This window comes from Aythya fuligula, chromosome Z (genome assembly GCF_009819795.1).
Source record: "Aythya fuligula isolate bAytFul2 chromosome Z, bAytFul2.pri, whole genome shotgun sequence".
NCBI classification, from domain to species: domain Eukaryota; kingdom Metazoa; phylum Chordata; class Aves; order Anseriformes; family Anatidae; genus Aythya; species Aythya fuligula.
In genome coordinates, this window is record NC_045593.1 from 9,819,193 (window position 1) to 9,845,366 (window position 26,174).

Here is a 26,174-nt window from a genome sequence, read left to right on the forward strand (position 1 = left end):
CTCAGAGGAGAGGGAGAGGGAAGAGAAAGCCTGCAGACCCCACCTTCAGCCCTCCTGGGGTGCCGAGTGGGGGAGCAGCTGCTGAAAACCGGCAGCCTGGGAGATGTTATAGTGAGCCAGAGCAAGATGCAGGAGCTGGGATGCTCATGGAGGTTGCAGTCTTCTCCTGAGCTTCGCTCAACATTTCAGGCTCTGCTCGCCCCCGCTGGCTCTGCTTAGCCCCAGCAAGCCCCACAGCCCTGTGTCCCTCATCCCTGTGTCCTGGTGAGGTGTCTATCTGCCCTCAGGACTCCTCCAAATCAATCTCTCCTCTCGCTTTCCCAACCTCAGGCCCGGGGAGCTGGGGGATTCCCCGCATCTGCAGAGCAGCTCGGCTCTCCAGCGCTGCGGCGGCAGGGAAAGCAGCGCGTGGCCGCCTGCCAGCACCGGCGCCGAGCAGCCCGGCTCCCGGCGCCCAGTGAGCACCACGAAGTGTGGGGGAAAGCCCAAACTCTGCTCCTGGGGTGGGAGACCCACAGCTGAATGCTGGCTGCCACCCACCCAGCTCCGGCCTTTCCGAAGGGGCTGGTCCAGGAGGATGCTCGGCACCGTGCAGATTGCAGGGTACTGGGGTGCGGAGCAGCATGGGGGTGGGAAGGGGAAAGCAAGGAGCTGGATGGAGGGGACTTCTCCCTGCCCAGAAGCAGCCCTCCTACATCCCCAGGCTCCCCAAATCCATGTGAGCCACTGGTTTGGGGCAGACGTGAGCAGGCTGGTGGGGTCAAACTGCTCCTGCAAAGCACTGGAGAGGCCATGGGGCCAGCTCGGAGAGGGACATCCCCAGCCCTGGCAGGGCCCCAGCTCTTGTAGCACGGGAGGGACAGACCCGGCCACATGTGGCTGGCGAGGCAGCAGCCCAGGCCACGAGCAGATGTCCCGAGCTGGGCCATGCCTAACACAATGTGGGCACCAAGCCTCAACCACAGCCGAGCCCGTACCCGCAGTGCGGCCACATATCTTGCCCCACCTCTCCCAAAGCCCCAGGAGCACGGCAGCCGTCCCCTTTTCGGATGGGGAAAACCACTGTGATTACATATAGCAGCAAAGCCCTCACTTCTCCAACCCGTGTGGCAGCACAGGCACTGCCGAGGGGTAGGGATCTGTCATTCCCCAGCCCTGCCACCCCAAGGGACAGGTCGGTTTTCCCATCGGATCCCGCTCACCGAATGCCTGAACACCCTATGTGCTGCTCACGGAATTCCTTAACACCCCATATCCCGCTCATCGAATTTCTTAACACCCCAGGGCAGGAGGCAGAGGAGACTCCAGACAGGGAGGGGTTTCCCTGCTGGTTACACCACTTCCCGGGAACGCCGCCTGCGCCAGCGCTGCTGCTGCAACGATGGCAGCGTGCGCTGGCCCCGGGGCGCTGTGTTATTGTAGGGTTGCACAGGAGGGCTGGGGTGAAGGAAAACACCAGTTTGTTACTGCAGGGTTACACAGGAGGTGAGATGACTCATGAGTTTGTTATTGTGGGGTGCAGAGCACGAGCAGGTAGCTGGGTGCTGTTGTGTGGTTGCAGAGGTATGTGAGGATGCCGGCGAGGATCGGTTTGTTATTGTAGGGTTGCAGAGGTGGGCTGCGATGTGGAGGCACCCCATTTATCCCTGAAGGGCTGCAGAGAGGTCTGTTATTGCAGGATTGCTGGCGTCACGCCACATGGGTGCTGCACACACCCAGGCATGTGGCCCTTATCTCAACACGGGCACCGTGCCCAGGCAGACGGAAACCTACGGCCCCAGTGTCCTCACCTGGGGTCTCCATCCCATCCCAGGGGGACCCCAGACCACACTTGGCCCCCGGGGGCCAGGAGAAGGGAAATTCCCAATGGGTTTTCACCAGCTGCTTCCCACTGCAGACTTCCAATGTGTTCCTTCCTCACGATAATTTTCACTCTGACGAAACCATAAAAATAAAAAATAAAAACTAATCCAAGGGGAAAACAAACAAGGCTTCATGAAAAAGGGGAATGCAAACGCTCCCTGAAAGCCGTGAGGAGGCAAAAAACCCTTTCCCTCAGCCCCGACCCCCGCCGGGATGCCGGGGGCGCTGCCCCTTGGAGGTGCCCGGGGGCGAGCCGCGCACCGGGGGCCGGGGGTCGAGCGGTGCGCCCGGGGGGTGCGGAGCTGCGGGAGCCGCTGCGGGAGCCGGGTGCGGATCGGAGGCACAGGAAGCGTCCCGGGGAGGCGGTGGAGGATTGGCAGCGCCCTGCTCCAATTGTGCAGCGAAGGCGGCGGGACCGGACCGCCCGCTGCCGCCCCGAGCAGCCCGCAGCGGGCTCCCCGCCGCCGGTGCCACTCGTCCCGGTCCCGGTCCCGGTCCCGGTCCGCCGAGCACCATGGACACATAGCCGCGGAGGAGCGCAGGAAGGTAGGACACCCCCTCCTCGTTTCACCCCCTCCCCACACATCCCCCTCTTTTTTCCCCTCCCCTTATATCCCGGCTCGTCGCCGCCGCCCCGACGCCGCGGTGAGGGGCGCCCGGCTGCGGGCAGGCTCCCGGCGCCGGTGTATCCCGGTGGTTTGCCGCTTGCCCCGGAGGTACGGGGAAAAGTAGCGCACCCCCCACGACCCTCCTCCAGCCTGCCTACGGGGGTACCCGGTGCTGCTGCCCTTCCCGGCTCAGCCAGCCTCAGATGCTCGGGGGGTGGGAAGAGGTCGGGGGGGCGCAAGCTTTGATCCCCTTCCCCATCATCCGCAGATTTCTCTTCCCCCCCTCAGCCCCACCCCCGCTCTCCTCGTCTCCGGGGAGAGTTTTCTGGAGGAAGGCTCGAACAATACCAGGCAAGCCGCCGGTCCCCCTGGCAGGGCCCTGTCTTCTCCTGGGGGGTCGGGGGAGGGAAAAGCTGCTCTCAATTAGGAGAGGCGCGGAGAGAGGCGCTTTCCCATGCGCAGGCACCGCAAGGGCTCTGCCTGCCTTGTCCCTCCTTGCCCTTGGCCGCTGGTCCCAATCACTGCTCCTCAGACCCCTGGCAGCCCCTGTGGGTGCCCAGCCCTGGTGCCACCCTCACACGCTGGCCGTGTCACCCCCAAACCCAGCCACGTCCCCTCCTCGGGTCCCCCCTGAGTTCTGGCAGCAAGTTGGCAAAGTGTGTGAAAGGGGGCTTTGGGGCTGCGTTTCGCTTGGATTTGGCTGTCTGCAATCCCAGCCCCTTCCGTGAGGCCACTTCCAGAGCCTCATTTTTCTTTAATCCGATCTCCACGGCGAGAAACCTGCGGTGTCAGTGGCCAAGGGGGTGCCAGGAGTTGCCTGCTTCTGCTCAGCTGCAGCCACGTCTGGCGGCGGTGTTTGCCGGAGGAGGTGGGGTGTTTGCTCTCCGCCAGCATTTATGCGAGGGCAGGTCACCGTCTGGGTTACGCTCAGGGCTGCACGGAGCCCATGGCATCCCAGCCCTGTGTGGGGCTTCTTGCTGGTGGAAGCCGGGTCAGCAGGGCTCCTCCTTGGGATGGGAATGGGGTGGGATGCAGCCACCGTGTCCCCCACCCTGTAGCACCCATGTGCCCTCTGCTCCATGGAGAAGAACGGCTCAGGGTTCGCCCTGCCTCCTGCTCTGCGAGCTGCTTCGGTCTTTTGGGAGCCTCACGGGGAAGGGAAAACTTCATCATGTCTGATAAGCCATTTTTTCCCCGTCCCAGAGAAGTCTCCGGGCTGGCTGTCACGGCAGCAGGGGGGGAGGAGGATGCTTGGCCGGGCGCAGGCCCTGTTTGTGAAGGATGAATGAATGACTCACAGCGCCGCGAGTCTCCCCGCCGTCTTCAGCTTGGAGGCAGCGCCGGTTCCCTTTTGTGGCTGCAGGGTTTATCAGAAGCTGCTGCGTCCCCACATCTACAGGCACCCAAGTGCCACCCAGCCCTGTTCTCTCCCCTTCTCCCCCACCTCACCTGGACCATCCCGAGCATTAGCGGGGAACCACAGGGAGCCAGGGACGGAGTGTGACATCCTCACCTGTCACAAGCTCTCGGTTCAAGCCCTTTCTTCCTGCTCCGGTCATGTTCAAAGGCGACTCCAGGCTCTTCCTGCTCACACAGGGCTAAACCTCTTCTGATTTCCTGCCCGAGTATATTCCTGGATAGTTTATTCCCACATGGCTTTGTGCCAACATTGTGCTTTTAGTTCAAGACCTCTTCTCCCTCTCCGGTGTTTACCCCGCTGTATTTATAGCATCTTCGTTGTTTTGTTAGGCTGAGCAAGCCAAGAGATTCTTGTCTCCTTGTGTCGGATCAGATGTGGGCTGCCTTGATCTTCCTCTCTCTCCATCTCCAGCTCACTCCATCCGCCCTTGGCCGGGTGACAGCCACAGTCCCTTGGTGAGGCTGGTGATGCAAGGTGCTTATTTTTTTTTACATCCAGCATCACGTCAGAGCCTCAGGATTCGGGAGGGCAGCTGGCCTGAGTGCAGGGACCAGTGGGCTGTAAATATCTCACTGGGGATGTGTGCTGGGGGTTTGGGCAGATCATGCATGGAGCCCAGCCTGGCGATGTGCCTGCGCATGTACAGTGCTTTCATGCTTTCCCTGTGGGTTTTGCTGTGAAGGAAAACGGAAAGGAAAACCCCTTGCAAGATGCTTCTTTGGGCACTTTCCCCCCCTCTCATTTCCTCTCCTCTTGTTCAGTCGTGGCACAGGGTGGCTCTGCCCATGCCGAAGCCGCAGCCGAGGATGGATCTTGGCTCGGCTGGGCGCTCTTCCCCCAGGCACTGCGATGGGGCCTCGCTGGCATTCGGGATGCTGATGCAAACCCAGCATCAGGAATTAGCCCTGGGATATCTGGGGTGACTCGCTGGGATGTTTAGAGAGTTTTTGGTTTTTCTAAGTGTTCCTGTGGTTACAAAAGCATCTCATGTGTGAAAATCACCAAGTCTCCCCGGACGGGGATTTAGTGACCCCGTGGCCCGAGTTCTTAGCAGCAAATCTCCACGCCTCCCAGTGATGTTGTTCTCCAGCACATCCTCCCTTCCAGGCTGCGAAGGTGGGAAAGGGAGGTGATGTCTTATTAGAGTCATGGCTTGCTCGTCATCTCCAACAGTCACATTCCCATGGGCTGTCTCCGTGGAAAAAAAAAAAGAAAAATTCCTCTAGAAATTAGAAGCAGGTTTGTCGTCTCAGAGATCAGCATGTTAATAGGAATTATCTCTCAAAACTGGCTGCTCCCCAAGTCTCTGAGTCACCCTGTCACTTAGGCAGCCCTGGCATGGCCACGGAATGGGGTGAGCTTTGGGCTCTGCCGTGCTGTCCCAGCACTCGCAGCCCCTAAAGTGTGCATCGGGCTCTGATGCGGTTGGCACTGCTCACAGGCACCGGCTGGAGGGAGGATGGATGAGTGAGCGGGGCTGAGGGGTGAGATCCTGCCTCCCCTCCAGGGCACGAGTCTCAGACATGGGGAAAAAAAGGGACAAATGTCTCCTCCTCTCTGCTGCATCTGGTGTTTGGGGTCTGGGAGAAGAGGAGCAAGAAGGCGAACGGCACTGCAGGACCTGATTCACCTCTGTCTTAGCGGGATTTGTGCTGTGGTCACATCTGACCAGCGGAGCCTGGACTCGGGCCAGAAGGGATCAGTCATTGCTGAAAAAGCTTACGAGGGATTTCGGAAGGGTTTGCTGGAGGGTCTGGCTGGGGGGAGGCCACATCTGCTCGCACACGTTTTCTGAAGATGCTTTTGGAGATGGCAGCTGGGCTGGATGGACCTCGGGTGGGAGCTGGTGTGGTCGGACGCGGGGCTGAACTGTGCGGGTGGCGACAGCTGGGGGAACCTCAGGTAAGATCGTGCATTGAGCAGCGTGAGAAAACACCCGCTGTAAGCAGGGATTAGGAAAATCGTGCAAGTCCTCGGGTTTTTGTTGGTCTGTAGCCACTCGGGAAGACCATGCAGACCTCGCTGCGGACAACTCGGTGGAAGCGTTTGCTGCGCTGTGCAAAAGTGCGAGCGAAATGCTTGGCCGTGGGGAGAGGGGCTGATGCTGAAAGCATTTAGTGGGGTTTTGGAAATCACTCCAGGGCTCCCCAGAGGCTGCTGGGCTCTGGTCCCCTCCTCTCAATACGGAGAGGGCAGAAATAGAAACAGCATAATAAAAATGGTTATGGCCCTGCAGAGATTTCCTTATAGGGAGGGGTGGAAAAGTTTAGGGCTCCTTCGTCTAATGAAATCCTGATGGTGGAAAGAAGGTCATTTGGGCATTTTCTATTTTACCCGAGCTCCTAAAGTGAAAACAAGGGATGGTGAGCTTGGTTAAAACAATGATGCTGGAGCTGCACCAAGTGACAGAAGCCATGAGCCAGCAGAGCTCCCCGCCACGCCAGGGGCACAGAGGGGCCCAGTGCTGGCTTGGCACCGTTTTTGGGAGCATGGCCAGGTGGCATCGGCTCTGCAGCCATCATGGGGGGTCTTCCTGGGGGCCCAGAGCAAGGGATTGCCCCCGGGTCCCGTCCCGTGTAGGGATGCCACTTAGCATCCTGTGGGCAGCCCTAGGGGTGAGTGCCTGGTTTTGGCACGCGGGTTTGGATTTGCTCGCAGAGCACGTGAGAGGCGGTGGCTCCGTGCAGAGCAAGTCCCTGTGCCCCGTGGGGCTGGCACGGTGGTGCCGGGTCAGCTGTTTCCTTCGCCCTTCCTGTGCTTTCACCAGCCCTTTCCTTTGGGACCAAAACCCCGCACGCTTCATCCTGGCCAGACCGATAGCTGGAGCCGGGATCTCGCCAGCCCCTCTTTGATGAAAGTCGGTGCGGGCACCAATGCCTCCTGAATTCAATAATGCCATGAAAGGCGTGATTCAGACCGCTCCTTCCTGCAAAATTAACTGGAAAAAGGAAAAGAAAAACAAAACAAAACAAAACAAAACACAAAAGGGCCTCGGTGACGTTGAGAGAGACACGGGGGGCTGCTGCAAGGGGTGGTGGTGGGTGGCTGTGCCAGAGCATCGCACAGCGCTGTGCCAGGGTTGCGACAGAGGGGCTGCAGCTCCCGACAGCTGTGCCGAAACGGCCCCGCAAAGGTCCCCCGGGGCTGGCTCAGCTGCGGTGTCCCTGCTTCGCTTTGCGAAAGCCACTGTCACGCACGGTGCCCGGGCCAGCTGGCATCTCCCCAGACTTTCGTGCAGAGCTGGGACCGGCCCTGAACCCCTGGGGAAGTCCACGGGAGTCTTTCCTTCGCTTTCCATGAGTTTTGCCCCAGGCGAAGTGTTAGGAGGAGCTGGTGGGCTGGACCAGCTGTTGCTCCATCCTCGGCTCGCGAGGGCCAACACGCAACCCTGGGGGACTCGGCTGCCCGTGGGCTGCTTTTGATTTGTAGCTCCTGCGAGGCTCCCAGGAGGCTGTTTTGCAGCTCCACCGAGACTGCTTGGCCCCATCCCGGGTCTGAGTTTTGCAGCATTACGGCTGGAGCGTGACAGCACCAGAGAAGCGTCCCTTTTCCCTCGGCCATCCCTGATGCCATGCCCTGCTCTCTTCCCCATCTCCAGCCTGAGCCGTGCCCGTTGTCCTTGCACCCACAGCACCCAAAAGCAACCTGGCAGCGTGGGGCTCCCTGGCTGCTGCATTTTTCCCCCCTTGGAGCTCCCCGCAGTGCAGGGTGCACACCGGGAACAGGATGGAGCCCCTCGCAGCGGCGCCGAGTGTGAACCCAGGAGGGGACAGGCTCCCGGAGCATCCTGTTGACAAAGCTCTTGGGCTGCTGCAAACCCCCCTTTGCCCCCTCCCCGGAGGCTGCAGACAAGCTATGGGATCCCTGCAACTCCAACCGTGGGGGCACTTTGCTCTGAAAATGCCTCCAGGGACTCTGCTCAGCCAGCAAGGCGCAGAGGTTTGGTCTCAAAGCAGCCCAGGAGGAAGATGCTGAGATGCAGGTTGGGCTGGGATGGAGCTTTTTAAATAACTGGTGGTGCTCACTCTGTGTCTGGGATGGGCAAAGGATGTAAGCGAGGTCTGAGGGGCAGGTAGCATCTATTTTTGTCCCCTGGGGTGTAGCTGGAAGAGGTGCTGGGGCAGTGTCCCCAGGTGATGTCCCCACCTGGGGGGTGGCACACGCTGGACCTGGGGTTAGCAGTGAGCAGGTCTGGAGCTGGACCGTGCCAGCTGTGTATTTGCCCGGAAAGGTCCCTGAGGGTTTTTCCTCACTTATTTTCCCCGGTGTTTCAGGGAGGGCAGCAACCGCCTCCCCACCACCCCTCTCGCCTCAACAAGGGCAGGGCGGAGCAGAGCCGAAGGAAACTTTTGCGGCCAGCTCTATGAATTTCCAATTAACAGCTCGCCTGTAGCGGGCCTCGCCACCGCGAGAGAGGTTAACGCACCTAATGCTTGGAGAAACGATCCATTTTTCTCGGTAATTTAATCGCGTGGGCAGGCTGCTCGCTGACAGAGCGCCAGCAGCCGGCACTGAGGAGCCTGTGTGCCGGGCTGCAGCCCGTAACCACCTTCCTTGCGCGAAGGAGGAATGCTGACCTAATAGAAAAGACATTTAAACAGAAGTTTTAAAGAGCAGCTTGGGTCAGACTCGAGCGCAAGGCTGCAGTGTGCTCTGTCCGTGCAGCGGCAGGGCGCGGGGACGTCCCCGCTGGGAGCCACGCACCGGGAGCGCCGGTGCTGGCGGCCGCCCACTGGCACAGCCGGCAGGGGTTACGGGGGGCAGCTGCTTCATTTGCTGGAGAAAAAAAAATAAATAAATAAAAAAATAAAGACAGTTTTTTGGAGGCCGGCACACGTTGTGAATTGAGGCTGGGTTCAGCGCCTGGCTTCGGCTCTCGCCGGGCTGGAAAAGCCGCGGCGTTTCGCTCTGACATTTTCCAAATGAGACGTTTTGATTTTGATTTGATTTGATTCCCCACCCCAAGGTAATGTTTGGAAGCCAATTTTAGCTCGATTTAATTTGAACCATTTTAAAAAAGTAAAACCACTGAAAACTAAACAAGGCCTATCATTTAGAACAAAATGTTTTGGTTTTCATTTTCCTTTTGGCACGAAAAATGCAAACTTTTTTTTTTTTTTTTTTCCGTTCTCCTCTTGACCCACAAACAATATTTTATTTTTTTCCTCTCCTGGTTATTTCCCAAGAGGCAGAGCTGGGGCATTTGGGGGGGGGGGCAGCTCAGCCCTGCAGCCATCCCCAGCAGGATGGGGTGGCACGGCGTGGGGGCATCCCTGTGGGAGCCGGGTTGGGCACCCGGTGCTGCGGCTGGAGGGGTTTTTGGATGGGGAGCGGGAGCCGCTGCGCTGTCAGCCGTCCCGTTGCCAGCACTGACTCAGCCGGGAGCTCCTCGAAGTCGGGGAGGCCCCGCGGCAGGGGAGGATTTGGGACAGCGTGGGGCTGTCCCCGCGGTCCCTGGGGCTGGGCAGAGTCCTGGGGCTGAGCCCCGGGCTGGATGCAGCCGTGCTTGGATGCATCCCCGCTGGCAGGGATGCAGGGAGCCGCAGGGAAGGGTGAGCTCTGGCATTGCCTTCTCCCCTTGTTTATTCAGGTTTAAAATTAATCTGACCTTCCCCCGCTCAGGCTTGTGCAAACATTGCATGTCCCGGGGCGGGGAGCTCCCTTCGGATGTGTTTTCCCCTGGCTTTTGCTGTCTCCAGGTGAGGTCCCCCTTGGGGTGCCCATGGGTGCTGGGGTCACAGCGGGGTGCCCGCTCTTGCCGTGGCGGCACCAGCCCTGCCATCACACGGGGATGGGAGCCTCTGGCTGTAAAGCAGGGCACGGTTAATCCTCCGGACAAACACTGAGCACTGCCCAAAGCCAGCTGCTGGAGGAGAGCTGCCAGGAGGCTGGGTGCCCGGATCCAGCGCCTTTGGGCCGGGCGAGGGGAGGCTGTGGTGCTGGCAGGAGGTGCCAATCGTCCCCTGTCCTTCCTCTGCTGTCCCAGCCTCGCTGCCGTCCTCCACCCTCGGGGCCTCGCCAAATCTCAGCTCTGCGCTCCCCGGCTGCCCTGGGACGTCTCCAGGCTCCTGGCTGGGAAGCGGGGTGGAAGGGAAGAAGGCGCGCTGCGCCGCGGCCAGTCCTGACCCAGAAGTGCGCGCTGTCACTCCCTGACTCATCCGGCACCTGATTTTATTTTTATTTTTTCCCTCCCCTCCCCGAAGCGGCGTGCTGCATACCACAGCGGTGCTTTTTATAGCCCCGAGCTGCAGCCTCGCCGCGTTCCCAACCAGATCCCCGGCACCAAGGGGGACCTGGTCGGTGCCAGCCGTGCCGGTGGCAGGGACACCGTCCCCGTGGTCCCTGCGGCGCTACAGCAGGCAGAGCGCGCGGGCAGCAGAGGAAGATAATTAAACCCTAACCCGGAGCCACGCTCCCGTGCTGCGGAGGCGTTTAAAGAGCCAAATTAGTCACCCGCGTGCCACGTGCCGGCTGGGGCCGGTGGCTAGCGGAGGTGGCTCGTCCCTCGCCGTCCCCCCCCCCCTCCCCGGCTCCAGAGGGGCTGTGCTGCTGTTAGGAAGGTTAGAGGGAGGCCAGAGGTTGCTGCCCGCTCCCTGGGAGCATTTTTACGAGCTCAGGAAGCCTGCTGGCCCCGCCGCCCTCCCACGCGCCTACGGAGGAGGCCGCCGGGGCTGCCGCCAGCTCCCTCGCAGGCCGTGCGTCTGGAGCGTCCCTCTGTCCATCCGCAACGCCGGGCTGCGTGCGGGGCCGGCGGGGTCCCGTGGGGAGCGGGGTTCTGCAGAGCCGGGGCAGGCAGCCAGCGGGCAGGGAGCGAGGGAGCCTCGCGGGGAGCAGCAAAGGGGAGGCGGGGGGGGACCCGCCGGCACCGCGCGTGCTTTCTCCAGACGTGATTTCACCGCCGCAGGGAGGGAGCACGGCCAAGGGACGGGCCCCGCTCGCCCCGGCGGCACCCGGGGTGTTAGTCATTGGGGCCGAGCCGTGGCGAGGGGGACGGGGTGTGCCTGGGGTCCCCGCGGCACGGCGAGGGGACGGGAGGCCCGGTGAGCCCTGCGGTTCTGGGGAGCTGCCAGGGAAAAGGCGGAGGGGAGGAGGGAGGGATGGGGGAGGCTGCTGGGCTTGCAGCCCATCGTCCCCCTCCTCGCTGCCACGTGGCCGGGAGCCGCTCGGGGAGGGGGCAGAGGGGCAGCGGCTGTGCCAAGAAGCCAGGTGTGCGCCCGGCGAGCAGGTGGGGAGGGGACGGGACGGGACGGGACGGGACGGGACGGAATGGGACGGGATGGGATGGGATGGGGGCACCTTCCTGGCTGGGGCTGCTCCTTCACCGCCTGGCTGCTGCTTTTTGCAGTGGTGGTGGGGAGGTCAGCACACAGGGGAGGAGATGCTGCAGGGAAGCTGCATCCATCCATTGGGGATGGATGTGGGGTTGAAGCTGCCCCTTGCAGTGCTCTGGCAGCCACCGCTGCTCTCCCAGCTCTGCACCAAGGGAGCTGTGTGGGGGCAGTAACACCTTGCCACCCCCCATCCATATCTCTCCTCCTTCCCGACCTGCCTGCTGGTAAATGCTGGAGCCCGGCCCGATGCCAGGCAGTGCAAGCAGAAACTCTGACCGGCCTCTCCTTCACCCCTGGGGACCCGATACCAAGAGTTTTCCCGTGGGCAGAGCGGGACTTTGGGGCAGGAGAAAAGGCAGGCGGTGAGCAGCGGGCTGGGATGTGCAGGAGTGGTTTAACCACAAGGGCAAGCTGCAGTTTTAACCCCACACAGGGGTTTGCTTCGAAACCTGTGTCCGCCCAAAGGTGCTGGGCTGGCTGCGCTCCTCGAGCATCAGCACAGGGGCTTGTGCCAAGGCACCGCCGGTCCGTGGGGCAGCTGATGGTGGCCATAGGGTGGCCATAGGGTGGATAGGTGGATGCCAAGGGCAGGTTGCTGCCCCTGCCCTCCCCAGGACACGCTGGGGCTGTGACCGCACGCTGGCTGCCCCCGAGCCGCTCGCGAGCAGCACTGCGGAGCCGGCCAGGTGCCGAGCATGCCGGGAGAGGGGAAAGCCTCGGAGACTCGTTCCGAAACAAGGCTGCCCTTTTATTCTTCTTTACGACTGCGTTTTAATATCCACAAACACCCCTCCCTCCCCGGGCGGCTGCCAGCAGAGCCTGCATCGCCTGCGCTTGGCCGACCGAGAAACCCCGGCCAAGCCCAGGGCCCCAGCGCGGGAGAGAGTATTATTTTTTCCCCCTCCTTTTTAATATATGTTTTCTGTAGCTCTAATTGGACAGGCTTGAGCGCTGGCCAAGGCAAACACACCTGAGGGAGTCTTGCCTTGCAGCCCCCATCTGCTGTGCCAGAGGCTCTGCTCCCCATGCAGCCGCTGCCTGGCCCCTTTATAGGGGAGGGGGCTGCTGGGCTGGGTTTGGGGGGGGACCATGGAGAAGCCCCCGCACAGGAGGAGAAGGCAGCACGGCGTTGCACTGGTGAGGCTGCCTTAGGAGATGGTGCAGAGCTGGCAGGGGACCCCCCTTTCACAGCATGACCCCCACCCCACCTGGAGCCGAGGTACCCCCCACCTGGGGTCTGTGCCCACCCGTGGGGAGGACGGAGCGGGTGCCAACCCTCCACGTGTGTGCTTCGAGGGGTTGCAGCCCCCCCCAGCCCCCTGTGTGTCCCACTGCGGGGGGATTATGGCAGCAGGGTGAGGGTTTAAGGGCTCCCCGATGTGCCCCGGTGTGTGTCGGGCTGCGGGGCCACCTACCCGGTGACACCCATCCAGGGACCGTTCGGGAAAGCGAGCAGGGGACATTAACGTGCCAGGCCACCACAATGGCTTGCATTGACAGCCAAATCCCAGCCCGGCTGAAGGTCGGGTGTTTGTTTAGCGCTTCAATTCCCCGCTTCGTTGCCTTTCTTGGGTGGGCTTTCCAGCTCAGCTTTCCTCGCTGCTGTTGGTGCAGGGGCCACCCCGGTGCCCCCATTGCCCAGGGGCTGAGCAGCGCAGCCAGGTCCCACAGCACGTCTGTGCTAGCCAGAGCCAAGGGCAGCTCGTGGGGGTCTTTGCTTGCCCACCCCGGGTTCCCACCTCTTCTTCGTGGTGTTAAAACTTGGTGCCAAGCACCTGGGGTGCCCACCCTGACTGTGCGCTGGGTGGCACCCACCACGGCTCATCCTGGAGGAGCTTTCCTCGTCCTCTCCAGGTGCTATCTCCCAGGGATGTGCAGGGCACGAGGCCGGGTCCCTGCTCCATCCACAGGGAAGGACGCTGGCCCCGACCACAGCGTGTCATCCCCTCCTGTTCACCCTGCCCAAGCAGGCACGGAGCGGGCTGCAAACTGCTGGGGGAATCGAGGTGCTCCATCAGTAAACTATAAAAACCCAGATCCATCCCCACCAGGAGCTTGCTGGCTCCCTGCAGGTGATGGGCTGGGCATGAGGAGTTTGCACAGGCTGGGACATGCCAACATTCCCCCTCCAAGTGGGGATTTTTGGGGTGCTGTGGCTGCTGATGGGACCTCGGTCCCCCAGCCGGAGCCAGGGCTGCGCAGAGGGCAGCTCGAGCATTTCGCGAAGGATTTCAGAGCCGCCCTGGCCTCGATTCAAAGCAGGCTGAAACGGGAACATTTCGAAATTCTTTTGGATGAGGAAAATTCCACGGGCAGCCCCCCTCCAGAGAAAGTTTGGGATGGTTGAAATGTTTGGAGAGAGAGGCTGCTTGCTTTTGTTTACTCTGAACTATAACATCGGAGGGGCGGGGTGGGGGGGAAGAAAAGGAAAAAAGGAGACAATGGGAGCTTGTAAACAGAGCTGTCCCCGAGCAGGGCCGGGGCGTCCCTCCAGCATCGTGGAAGGAGATGTGTCAGCACGCTCACAACTTTGCCCTGCTTTCCCCCCTGCTCGGATACGCTCACACTTAATCTTTCAGGAGCACTTTCTTTTTTTTTTTTTCTTTTTTTTTTTTTTTTTCTTTTCCCCCAGCACAAAACGATCCAGCCGGTGTTTTTCCAACCTTCTCAACTCACTGCCCCCGTCCCCTGAACGTGGCGGTGGCCTCCCCTTCTTACACCTCCTGGTGTAAGCCCTATGCCGTGGCTGCATGCTCCAGGTGGAGGTGGCAATGAATTGGGGAACCTTTGCTGTGGCAGCGTGAGCAAAGGGGCAAAAAAAAAGAGCTTGTGGGCACGAGGGTCTGCAGCTGCTGTCCCCCCCCCATGCAGGTGCCACAGCATGCAGAGTTCATGGTCCTTTGGTGGTGGCTTTATTTGGCTGCCCGGGTGGCTCCCGGTGACACCTGAAATCCTCCCCCAGCCCAAAAGGGATTTTGTTTTGCAGAAGAGTGACAGCAAATTGCTAGCTGCGGGAGCATGTGTGCCGTTGAAATGAAACGTTACCAGCTCCTGAAAGCAGGCAGTAACGGCGAAATGTTTATTTTGGACCTGCCGCCCCGCAGCGTTTTGGCTGACCCGAGCGCCTTCGTGCCTTGGAAATGGAGCTGTGCCCGATTGCTCCCAGACACCAGCGAGCCCCCGGGCACGGGGCGGGATGGGGCCGTGCTGCCTGCTGCTCCGGGCAGGGATGCGCTGCGGGGCCCCTCTCACCTGGCTCCAGGCTCAAATTCATCGGGAGCAGCCGGGTGCTGGGCTTGCATGGGATGCTCACATATGCGTGTAGATGTTCATACGTGGATGCGCATGCTCTTCATCACAGCTTCAGCTTCTGCCCCTCCGGCATGCTCTCTGGGGGTTTTTAATTAGGGCCAGGCACCGCTTGCCTCTGGGTCCGTTGTGGGTGCCTTGCACTGCCCCAGGAGAGCCGGGCAGCACGAGGGCTGGACTGCGTGGTGAAGCCCTTCAGCATCCAAAAGCAGAGCAGATTTGGCAAAACCAAGCCTGTATGCAGCCTCCAGCACCCAGCTTCATTCGGGATCAGGAAAACACCCCAAATACAAAACTCTCCTGGGACAGAGAGTTTTATTCTTTCCTGCCCTGAGTTTATCCCAAGCTCACCAAGGTCCCTGCGAGCAAAAGCCCAGCGGGTCCCACCCCTGCCCTTGGGTCTGGCACAGGCTCTGCAGGCACAGTAAGGATGGGGCCCCTCGGCCACCTCCCACGGGACCCCTCTCCATCCCTTGCCCTCCGCCGGCCAGCTGTCTTTAGGGCCAGCAGATTATTTTTAGGAATTTCTCCAGCGTGCGACTTAGGGCGAGGCGGGGAGCCTGATGCTGGGGGCTCCTCTCACTCCCCCCCCTCCACCCCAACCCTCCCCCGAATAAAAGGCTGCCAGCTGGCAGGGCTCGGGGGCTGCTGGCTGCTAACAGAGCCCTTGCTGTTTGGCCCCTGCCGATGCTTCAGGTTACAAGCCGGGAGCCAGAGACTTCTCCTTCCGCGGGCTGGGGCAGGGGAGGGCGCGGGCGAGGGGCCGGGCGGAAATCGCAGCGCTGGGGTGGGAGTTTCCCAGGGTCAGAGCAGAAACCGTCCCGCAACGAAGCCGCCGCGATGCTGAGGCACGGGGTGGCCCCCTGGTCCCCCAGCACCGGGTCCCGTTAGCAGCTGCTGGCCCCACGGAGGAGCGAGGTGCGAGGGGTGGCCCCCGGGGCACGGGGGGGCTTGGGTTTGGGTAACCGTGGGGCTGTGGGCAGCGGGGCATGGCTGGGTTTGGGGTGGTGGTGATGGGTTGGATGGGGACGGGTGTTTGGGGTGGGAGTGGAGCAGAGCCCTTCCCTGGGCGGCGATGGGTTTAACCCCGCGTTTGGGGTGTGCTGGGGTTAGCCCCGCATTTGGGCTGCGTAACCCACCTTTGGGTTGTGCTGGCTCGAACCCCGCATTTGAGCTAAAATAGGGGTTACTGGACTGCACCAGCCCCCCAGGGAGAGTCTGCAGCTGGTTTTGCTGGTCTTTTCGGGGTTATTCCCGCAGCGGGTGCTGTGCTGCCTGTGTGCACAAAGAGGTGCAAAGGGAAGCAGCGCTTTTTGGGGTCCCCAAGGCACTGCACAGGCAGGGGACAGCAAGCAGTGGTTACCCATTGGACTCGGAGAGCTGTGGGTGAGGAGGTGCTGTGGGCACTGCCAGCAGTCCTGGGGGCTGAGTATGGCCCTGGTGGCTCCAAAAAGAGGGGAGGGAGGGGGAACGTCCCTCCCTCCCTCTCCATTGGCACCCATTGTTTGGCTTTCACCAGGCATGCCGCAGCTTGGTGGGTGCCAGAGGCACGCTCCCTGGGGGCCTCGGGTTCCTCCTCTCCCCCGCCTCCCCTTGTCCTCAGATTTGGCGAAAAGCAAGCAAAGGATGAATGCGAATAAAAAGCGCTGAAAATGAGGGCACGGCAGCTGCTTCCCAGAGGGCGAGCCCTGGTGCAGGATACGGCCCCTTCCAGCTTGGTAAGGCAACGCAAGAGGCAGCGGGGGCCATGCGGGTGCCGCAGGTTTGTGCCCCCTCCGCGCTGAGCCGTGCTGTCAGGTACAAAATCCTCCAGCCTTTCACTCGCATCTGGAGAGGGGACGCTGTCAGGGCGTGCAGGGTTGGGGGTCACCATTCCTCCTCCTGCCTGCCCCAGCTTTGCTGTGGGACCGGGATGCTGCCAGCTTTCTGGGCAGGGCAGCAGCACGGGCAGGGGTTCAGGCCACGCTGCGGCTCCTCAGAGCAGGGCACAGCACTCCTGCAGGGCGGCCAGGAGGAGGGGGGCTTAGCAGGGCACTCCCCGCCCGACCCCGAAGGAAAATGAGCTGAAGAGGGACATTCCTGCTGCTTCAAAACGCCACCGCCCTTGGCCACGGGAGCAGTTTCCCACAGCGGGCACTGGCAGAGAGCAGGGACTGGGCAGCGGGGCCAGGGATGCTCGAGCACAGGGGCACAGCACGATGGCACGGCCAGGGTGCCAGAGCTGGCCAGTGTCACCCTTTGCCTGCTGCAGGGTGGCATTCTGCAGGTGGGTGACTCCAGAAGCACCCAGCACATGGTGGGCAGGGCTGCCAAGTGCTCGTGGTGTGCTTTTTGTTTTTTTGTTTTTTTTTTTTCTCCCCCTACATCTCCATTTCAGTGATGCTGCCCCAGACCACCCTGTGGAGGGGTTGGGAGGCACCACGGCTTTTGTGCACTCGGTGGGGAGCAACTCGTGTGTGCCCCCAGCTCTTGTTTCCCCCGTGCCAATGCGGCATCGTCTGCGTGTGTCCCCCTCACCCGCCCCACCCCTGGCTCTGTGTGCGTCTCTTCCTCTTTGAAGAGTGACTTCAAATGAAGCAAAGCAAAAAAACAAAAACCAAAACCACTGTCTTTCAAAGCAGCGAGTGCAATGGAAAGTTGGCCTCCCCCAGGAATCTGCGCTGAGCTCTGCCAGGCCACTGCGGGGCATGGCACAGCACGGCCATGCCGAGGGGACTGTCACATCCCACATGTGCATCGGTGCTGGTGCACGTGGCTGTGATTGGGGGGCGGGGGGGAGGCAGGACAATTTGATTTGTAGCGTTTTAAGATGCTGATGCTGATGGTTTCTGCAGGATGGGGCTCGCAGCAGGACTCGTCCCGCAGCTCCCCAAAAGCCTCAATCAGAAAATCTTTGGATGGGCTAAAGAGTCACGAAGCGCGCTGCTCGCTGCTGTGCAATCCCAGCCCTTGTCCTTTCCCAACGTGGCTCTGGGAACTGGTGCTGTGCAGCCCTGGAGGGGAAAGCAGCAGCTGCTAGCCATGTCCCCACCATCCCACACCAGGACAGAGGGACGGCCGGGTGGTGTGGGGTGGAAGACGGCACCTTGCATTTTCACCCGGTGCCTGGGTGCAACGAGAGCACCCCGCACCAGGGCAGGCGTGCCCGACATTGCCACCATCCTGGGGCTGAGCCACTTGCCCCGGGCTGTCCCCACTGACCCAGCCGTGGCTGGGGAGGTCACCCCGTCCAGGCAGGGAGCAGCCATGCGGGGAGGAAGAAAGGCTCTGATTGTTCCCTCTGCCCCGGCTCGGCTCCAGGCCACTCTGCCGGGACTCCCTGTCCCCGGGTGCGTCACCGCCGGTGCAGACATAGCGGGGCCAGGCTCCGCCTGTGTGGGGTTTGGGAGCAAGCAGCACTGCTAAGGAAGACATCCTAACCATACACGTGTGTGGGCATTCATTTTCACAAGTATTTTACCCTCCGTGAGGGATTTTGGGCGCAGAAAGCCAGGGCATCCTTCCTGCACCGAGCGGCTGCCTGGCCCCGAGCGGCTGGCCGCCGGCCACGCCACAGCACTGCTGGAGCACAAAGTCCCCGGGTCTTCCCCCGGCCTGCGGCTCCTGCCCGGTGGGACGGTGCCGTGGCTGCCACCCCTCCCGTGGGCTTCTGTCTGTGGCCGTCGGGATGGCACAGAAGGGATCACCCCGTGTCCCGTCCTGTGATATTTTGCTGCAGCTGGGCTTTGGCAGCGGTTGGGCAGGTCACCGGGAGCACCCCCTCCCTCCTGAGTTTTGGGGAAAAAAATGAGGAGATCCAGGGGGCAAAACGCCGTGGCTGGGCTGGGACTGCAGCAAGGCAGCTCTGCTTTCGCGTTTGCACAGCCCACACTTCACAGAGCAGGACAGACGGGAGAAGAAATTATTTGATTTTCAAACTATGTCCACGCTAGCACACTCTCCTTCTCCCTGATCCCCCCGAGCACCATCCCTTAACTTTGGCCAGTGTGGTGCTTGGAGTTATTTTTGGTGTCTGCTTTTAGAGTGTATTTTAAGTCTTTTTTTCCATCACTGAAATATTTTACTTTCAGGCCTAGTATTCCCAGTTAGTATCAGTTACCAGCATAGTTTTGGCAGGGCTCTTTTCACTGATGTTTCTTGGGAACATTTCTCTGTGTGGTTTAGTAGGAAAAGCTTATGACAGTCTCATGAAATTATTTATGTGTGGGGCTTGCAGTTGAGCCTGGCTGGCGTGCGCAGGAGGGCGGAGAGCAGCTCCTGCAGGTATCTGGAGCACCGTGGTGTGATGCAGGAGCGACACGTTCCTTTTCCCCCTTGCACAGGGGAAGCCAGAGCCCAGCTCCCCACCTCTCTGGGTTTTAGCACATCACCCCGTTTCTCTCATTTCCTGCAATCCTTGTGGTTTGGTGTGTGGACCATGGGCACCAGCTGAGCACAGGGGGAGCAGCATCAGCCCCAGCTCGCCGGGCTGGAGACCAGCCGCCTGCCTGCGGGACGGACACCACCAGCTGCTCCGTGGCAGCTTTCCAGGGCTGGGATATTTCCCTCAGAGCTCTCAAGTCCAGGTGACTCAGCAGGACAGGGATTTACACCCACGGGGCTGCAGCATGCACCTGCCCCTGTGCCTGGGGTCTGCAGGAAGTTTACTGCCCCTGACACAGAAGGGCACAGGCTGCATGGACCAGCCCTGATGCCATGCAGGGACGGGGAGTGAAAGGGACCCGCAGCCATCCCCGCTCTCGGTGCAGTCTGAGCTCTCACGGAGCTGCTCCTCCTGCTGCATCAGCCTGTTCAGAGCCAAACGCTGCCTCCAGCTGCATAAAGCCAGGCCAGAACTGATCTCTTTTTGCTCCAGCTGCACCAGTGCAGGGCTCTGGACCACCCTGCTTTGCTTGCAGGGCTTGGGAGCCAGCCAGGGCTCCCAGCACAGGGCTGCAACAGCAAAGAGCCCTCAATCCCTCCAGCCCACGCAGCTCTGAGCTCCTGGACAGTGTTTTCACATCGTGTCCCCACTCCAGGCATGGGGATTCCTCAGCAGCCCTCAGTGGGGACAGGAGTGATGGTGTCACGGTCACCCTACTGTCCCCAACAGGAGGGGGTGAGGTGCTGGGGCAGGGCGCATGGTCCCGCAGGGATGCAGATCCCAGCGCTGGGATAACTCACTCTCCTTTCCCTCTCTGCCCCCCCAGATGCACAGTCCCACCCGAGGCCTGGGCAGGGTGATGGTGTTCCTCGCGGCAGCCCTGGCATCAGCTTCCCTCGCCGTCCCCGAGGGCTGGGGAGAGGAAGGTGAGCACCCCCGGTCCCCTCGGTCACAGCAAGGCACAGCCCTCCCAGCATGGGGACACGGGGGCACCCCCAAAAAGGGCACAGACCAAACAACACCAGTGCCTACCCTACAGACGCCTTCCCTTCCCGAAATGCAACCCCACAGCATTGGGTGTCCCCTGGCTCAGCCTGCTCCTAAAGCTGCCCATCGCCCAGCCCCAGTTGGGACCAGTCCTTCCCAGTTCCCCGCGTGCAGCAGGACCCCAGGGGTGGCACGCGGGGCTGACACCCCTCTGTGTGTCCCTCCAGGTGTGCAGTACGGCCAGGTGGGGACGGACGTGACCCTGTCGTGCGCCGGTGCCCGCGCCGGGTAGGTGTTTCGTGTGCACACCACGGGGTGGTTTAACGGGAGGGCTCCAAAATAAAAAAAGAAAAAACAACAGCATGGGAGCAAAGTCAACGTCTCCATCTCCAGCTGTGCCTGTCTCCCCAAAGCCTGCGGGGTGTCCCTGCTGTCCCCATCCCCTAACGCCCCATCTCTCTCCTCCCCAGCTCGCCGGTGCAATGGAGACGAGAGGGGGCCACGGCGCTGCCAGAGGGTTCGGCCGTCCATCAGGGAGCCCTGGTGCTGCCACACGCCAGCCTGGCTGCTGCGGGGACCTACAGCTGCCACGGGGAGGATGGCAGCCTCCTGCACACCGTGTCCCTGCGGCTGGGGCGTGAGTAGTGTGTCTGTGGGCTGGGGTGCCGAGAGGGGATGTGCGCAGGTCCCCGCGTGCTGGCTGTGCTGCAGGGCAGGGGACCCCTCGCTGACCGTCGCCTCCCCGCGGGCTCCAGACCTGCCGGGGGTCCCCTTTGTGTCCTGCAGAGCGTCCGACTATGAGAACTTCTCCTGCTCCTGGACATCCAGCCTGGAGACCTTCCTCCCCACCAGATACATCACCACCTATAGGTGAGGGCAGGGTTTTGGGGGAGCCCTCCTAAGCGTAACCCCCAAATCCTGCCTGCACCCCAACCTCCCAGCCTGCACCCTGTGTTCACCACCTGCCCCAGAGCATCACGTCCCAGGACCGGGCTGTTCCTTGGAGCAGAGCGTGCTTTAGGGCACATGCACAAGCAGCTTTCCAGAGCAGCGTTGGGGTCCAGCACAGGCTCCCTCCCTCCCTGCTGGTGCCGGAGGGGGTGGGCAAGAGAAGCGGGTTATCTGCAAGCCTCCAAGCACTTCATCGTGCTCCAGGATGAAAGGAGCTGGTGAAACGGCGCTGCCGCTGCTTCTAATTATCACGGCAGGCCAAATTACAGGGCTGCTTTGAAGTCAGCCGGAGCCTGTAAAACCTGCAGCGGGGCCCCGCTGCCAGCCGTGCAGGCGCAGGAGGGGAGCAGGGCTCTCCTCGATCCCCCCCCTGCCCCGGGCACCCCCGAGTGCGTGGGCACAGTGGGGAAAGGGCGGTCAGAACCGGAGCTACGTGGAGCTGGCAGCAGAAAGCAGCGGGTTCTGGGGCTGGAGCGCAGGGCAAGAGCAAGCCAGCTGCTGGGGAGTGGAAAATAACACCACGTCCCTCCAGGGCTGCTTTTATTAGCGTGCTTGCTGCCGCTGTGCACTGAAGAGCAGCGGGCAGGGGGTGTCCTCCAGTGCTGGGGACCCTCCTGCACATCCTGGTTAGGCTGGGACCCCCAGCCCCTGCTCCTTGCTGGCTGTGCTGGGTATGGTGTTAGCTCCAGCCCCTGTGCCATGGTGCCCAAGGGGTGCAAGGGGGCAGTGGGGTGCAAGGGGGCAGTGGGGTGCAGCAGAGCAGCCCCCCAGGGCTGGTGTGTCCTCACGCTGGGTTACGGTGGGGTTGTCTTCATGCTGCCCCCTGCCCCCCAGTCCTCACCGTTTGCTTTTCTGTCTCTCCTTGGCAGGAAGAAATCGCTGACGGGAGAAGAGAAGCGGAGGTAGGGCTCACTCCCACCCTAGTCCCGTGCCCTGGGGATCGGTCCCCATCCAAAAGGCTCTGCTCCTGTCCTCAGTAGGGTCCCTGAGGCGATAACCCCATGGAGAAACAGGCTCCCCAAGCCATGGAGCTGGGATGGGGGGATCCCTTTGGCTGTGTTGGGGATCTGGGGGTGACAGGAGCAGCCTGGACTCTTCCAGAGCTGTAACAGGGGTTGCCTCCTCCATCGGGCTCCTGGTGTGGCGTTCTCCCCATGTGCCCCCCACCTTAGCAGCACCAGGGAGCTGTGTACAACAGGGATGGGGGGACATATCACCACCCCTCCTCCCCATCCTGCAGGAACAAGAGCGGGCACGTGGGGCCGTGCCTGCAGGACCCATCCCGCGCCGGGACCTGCACCGTGCACCGCTCGGAGTTCTGGAGCTCCTACCGGCTGAACATCACCGAGGTGAACCCGCTGGGCTCCAGCTTCCGCCTCCTGGACATCACCATGCAGGCCATCAGTGAGTGCCCATCCCCTTTGTCCATCCATTCGTCCACTCGTGGCGTGGGGACACGGCCTGATGGGGTGTCCCTGTCCCCTCCCGCTCAGTTAAGCCGGACCCTCCGGAGGGCTTGGTGGTGGAGCCCGTCCCCCTGGCCCCGCGGCGGCTCTACGTGAGCTGGAAGTACCCCGCCTCCTGGCCCAAGGAGCCCCACTTCCAGCTCCGCTTTCGGCTCCAGTACCGCCCCGTCATCCACCGCTCCTGGTCCGTGGTAAGCGGCAGCCGCGGGGGCGCACGGCGAGGGGTGCCGGGGTTGGGATGCTGGCTTCAGGTTTTGGGGGTGCCCACGTGCCCGACGTCTCCCGCTGCCCAGGTGGAGACGGTGAACCTGTCCGAGGTGATCACGGACGCCTTCGCGGGGCTGGAGCACGTGGTGCAAGTGAGCGCGAAGGATTTCCTGGACGCGGGGAACTGGAGCGAGTGGAGCGCGGAGGCACGGGCCACGCCGGTCAGAGGTGCGGGGCAGGGGTCCTCACGGCTTGCACCGTCCCTCCCACAGCCCCCCCAGCCCCTTCCCCGTGTCACCTCCCTCCCTCGAGTGTCACCGGGGCAAGACCCAGCTCCTGGGGTCCCTTCACGTTGCCCTGCACCACCCAAAAACTGGCCCCCTGTTGGGAGGTAGAGCTGCAAGGGGGCAAAGCAGCTCCCATCTCCTGCTGCCCCATGGCAGGGTGCACTTTGGGAACTGTCCCCCAAGGCTCTCAGGGCAAACTGGAGCTGCCAGGAGCACCCCAAGGACATCCTTGGGTTCCCGGACCCCAAAGGCAACCTTCTTTACTCTTCCCTGCAATGCTACCCCTGATTTTGGGTGACTGAACTTCCACTTCTGGGTGACTGATTCCCAACCCTGCTGCCCTCCTAGACCCGGCCACCACGGCGAGTGAAGGAACCACTACAGATGCCAGCCTGGAGAGCCTGGCAGAGGAGCCCTCGCAGGCTCCCAACCCTGAGCCCATCAGTGAGTAGAGCTGGGGGTCACGGGCGAGGCTGGGGACTGGGGTGGGAGCAGGTCCCAAGACCTCGCCAAGTGCCAGGGTCCGTGGTGTCCCTCGGCCGTGACAGTTTCCTGTCCCAGACCGCAGCGACCCTCTGGAGAAGATGGCCATCCTGGTCTCCCTTGGGATCTTCGCCTTCTTCATCCTGGCTGCTGTTCTCGTCATCACCATCCTCATCTGGTAGGCAGGGTTCTGGCTGCATGAATGCTGTCCCCATCCCGCTCTGGCCCCTGATACCCTAGCACGGGCACCCCATGTCCCCCAGGCCCTGTGCTGGGGTCCCAGCTGGATAAGGGTGCAGAGCAGTCCCTGCGCCCAGGGAGGGCTGCTCGGGGTCCTCAGCCACCACCTCTCCGTCCCCAGGCTCCGAGTGAGGAAGCACAGCAAGGACGAGACCAAACCCCACAACTTCTTGGTTGCTGCCACCCACTTGAAGGCTCTGCCAAGTGAGTGCCGGGGCAGGGGCACAGGGAAGGGCTGAGGCAAGGCAGTGCCACTGACTGACCCCCTTCCCTCTTTCTCTGCAGGGACCCAAATCCTGCCATGAGCCCCGTCCGACCCCGCTCCGTGCACCCGCTCACCACGTAGGGGCCGTGCCACCACTGTTGGCCCCAAGGGCCCCACGCTGCACAGCCTCGGACACTGCCCCCAGCACCCTTTGGGTGCAGGATGGACCCTAAGGATGGAGGCTGTGCTTCCAGGAGCTTTGGGCTGCCCGTGCCCGCCAGGAGCCGGCTGGAGACACCTCGGACTCAGGGCGACGAGCCATGCTGAGAACGTGGGGACGGGGCACCGAGCCAGCCCCGCGCCACTGCGCCGTGCCACCTCGAGGGGGACCATGGGCACAGGCTCCCAAGGGTGCTGCGCGTCGCTGAGCCCCCTCCACCAGCCGTCTGAAGGCAGAAGGGACCCCCACACCTTTCTGTGATCCCAATAAATGGGGTAGCGTTGGCGCTGCCCAGGCAAGACCCCTTTGCACCTTGCTGCCAGAGCCCCCCTGCCCTGCTCAGCCCTTGCTGAGTGCCAGCAGAGGCTGCAGGCTGGTGGCTGGGGCATCTCCACTGTCCCGCAGTGGGGACACAACCCTGAGCAGAGCCCCCTGCTTGGCAAGTGCTGCTCGGGCCCCTCCTCACACCTCGACCCGGCCCCCATAATCGCTTCCATGTGTTGGCACCTCCCAGCCCCGGTGCTTGGCGCCAGCGGCTCCGTGCCCAACCAGATCCAGATGGGGAAACGCAACCAGCAGCAGCGTGGGGTGGGTCTGGGGGCTCTTGTGTTACCCGGGGCTGCCCGAGGCAGGATCCATCCCACCACCGTGGTCCCCATGCGAGGCAGGGCTGGGAGGTGGCTCTGCTCGGATCTTACCCCAGCATCCTGGGGTAAGGGAGTGGGGGGCAGCTCTGTGCCCTTTGCAAGGGCTGGTGGCAGCACCAGACATGTGCCTACCTCCATCTCTGGTACGCTGCTGGGATGGTGCCATCCTGGGCTGGGAGCCAAGCCTGCAGCACCCAGCCCAGCTGTGCCCCTCTTCCTGACGTGCCACAGCCACCTTCATCTCCTCTTGGTCCCTGGCACCCCATGGACAGCCCTCCCTGCCTTGAAAACAGCTCTTGCCGCCACCGGATCCCACTTTGAATACCCCTGGGGAGGGAATCAGGGCTGTGGTTGTCCATAGGATGCTGCTGAACACGTACAACACCCATCCCATAGTGTTTGCAAAGCGAGCTGCGTGTTGCCAGCACCTGGTGCTGGTTTAGAGGCGGACGCCTGCTTGTGCCTCAGGAGCTCAATGGCCAGAAAATGGGAAAGTGTGAGCCAACAGCTCTGGCCCCCACATCCTGCCCTGCTTAAAAGCTCCTCCAGAGAGTCCAGGCTTGCTCCAAATAAAAGGGAATTGCTGCTGGCGAGGGGAGCAGGGGAGCTGGCAGGGACCACAGGAACCTTGCTGGTGCCCAGAGCCATGCCCACGTCCCCCAGCAGCCCATAAATGTGACACACGGGCAGCCTGGGAGCCCAGGGAAGCATCAAGCAAAGTGTTTGGGGGTCTGAAGGCATAGGGCATAGCTATACTGCTGGGGGCTGCGTGCCCGGAGAGCTCGAGCTGGCGCTGGACGCGGGGAGCGCAGAGCTCCTCCGGAGCAGCGAGGCGTGAGGCTGGGGTGAGCAGCGATCTGGGATAAAGGAGAGGCCTCCAGATGCCAAAGTCAACTTTGCCTCCAAGCTGCGGAGGAGAAAAACAGGAAGGGACCATGAGAGCAGTCCCAGTGCCGGCACCTCCCTGTCCCACCGCCGGGCCAGGGCACTTCCTTCAGGGCTCGGGCTCTTCGGTGGCTCTGGCTCGCGGCTGAGCTTGTAGGAGGCTGGAGCCCTGCCGGGATGCACCCAGGGCAGGCAGTGGTGCTGCCAATCCTGCCTTGCTGCAGCCACCGTGATGGGTCACGGGCTGTGCAGCGATGCCCAGGTCACTGGGGTGGCAGGGATCCTGCCCCAAATGTCTGGGCTGGCCCTCGAGCCCTGACTTTTCTCCCCTATCGCTGCCAGGACAGGCTGTGCTGTGCACACAGGAGGCAGGTTGTCTGCAAAAGAGCCATCCCTTCACTCTTCTGCTGCTCTCTTCCCTTTTCCTCCAGGAAAGAGAAAGAAGCAGCCCTGGTAGGTCCTAGGAAATACAAGGGAATGAATCCTGGGGCAAGGGAAAAAGGAAGGAACACATACACAGAGGGAATCAGTGAGGAGGGAAGGATGCATGGGTTGGGGGAGGGAGCTTGATATATAGAGGGATGCAAGGACTGGGCAGACAGAGGAACAGACAGATGGATGGACGTATGAATGGATAGGCAGGTGAACCATTGGGACACCCAAATACTATCCTAAGCATCAAAGATGCTCGTGCAGAGACTG

The 26,174-nt window shown here is 61.9% G+C and overlaps 1 protein-coding gene across 1 annotated transcript; it reads left to right on the forward strand.

Annotated features, from left to right (window-relative positions):
- Positions 1–2,330: 2,330 nt before the first annotated feature.
- On the forward strand, positions 2,331–24,261 carry IL11RA (interleukin 11 receptor subunit alpha). Its single transcript, XM_032206053.1, has 13 exons — positions 2,331–2,409; positions 19,721–19,820; positions 20,109–20,169; positions 20,352–20,518; positions 20,637–20,751; positions 21,702–21,734; positions 22,073–22,236; positions 22,326–22,489; positions 22,592–22,733; positions 23,141–23,236; positions 23,354–23,453; positions 23,637–23,719; positions 23,801–24,261. The coding sequence occupies exons 2-13, from the start codon at positions 19,721–19,723 to the stop codon at positions 23,818–23,820; spliced, it is 1,245 nt and encodes a 414-aa protein (XP_032061944.1). The 5' UTR covers positions 2,331–2,409; the 3' UTR covers positions 23,821–24,261.
- Positions 24,262–26,174: the final 1,913 nt, after the last annotated feature.

What these genes read in the sequence shown, in the direction of transcription:
- IL11RA (XM_032206053.1), top strand. Translation starts at nt 19,721, where the DNA reads ATGCACAGTCCCACCCGAGGCCTGGGCAGGGTGATGGTGTTCCTCGCG. An exon ending in CATCACCATGCAGGCCATCA is followed by an intron (nt 22,237 to 22,325) that starts GTGAGTGCCCAT and finishes CCTCCCGCTCAG; the next exon opens with TTAAGCCGGACCCTCCGGAG. An exon ending in GTCATCACCATCCTCATCTG is followed by an intron (nt 23,454 to 23,636) that starts GTAGGCAGGGTT and finishes CTCCGTCCCCAG; the next exon opens with GCTCCGAGTGAGGAAGCACA.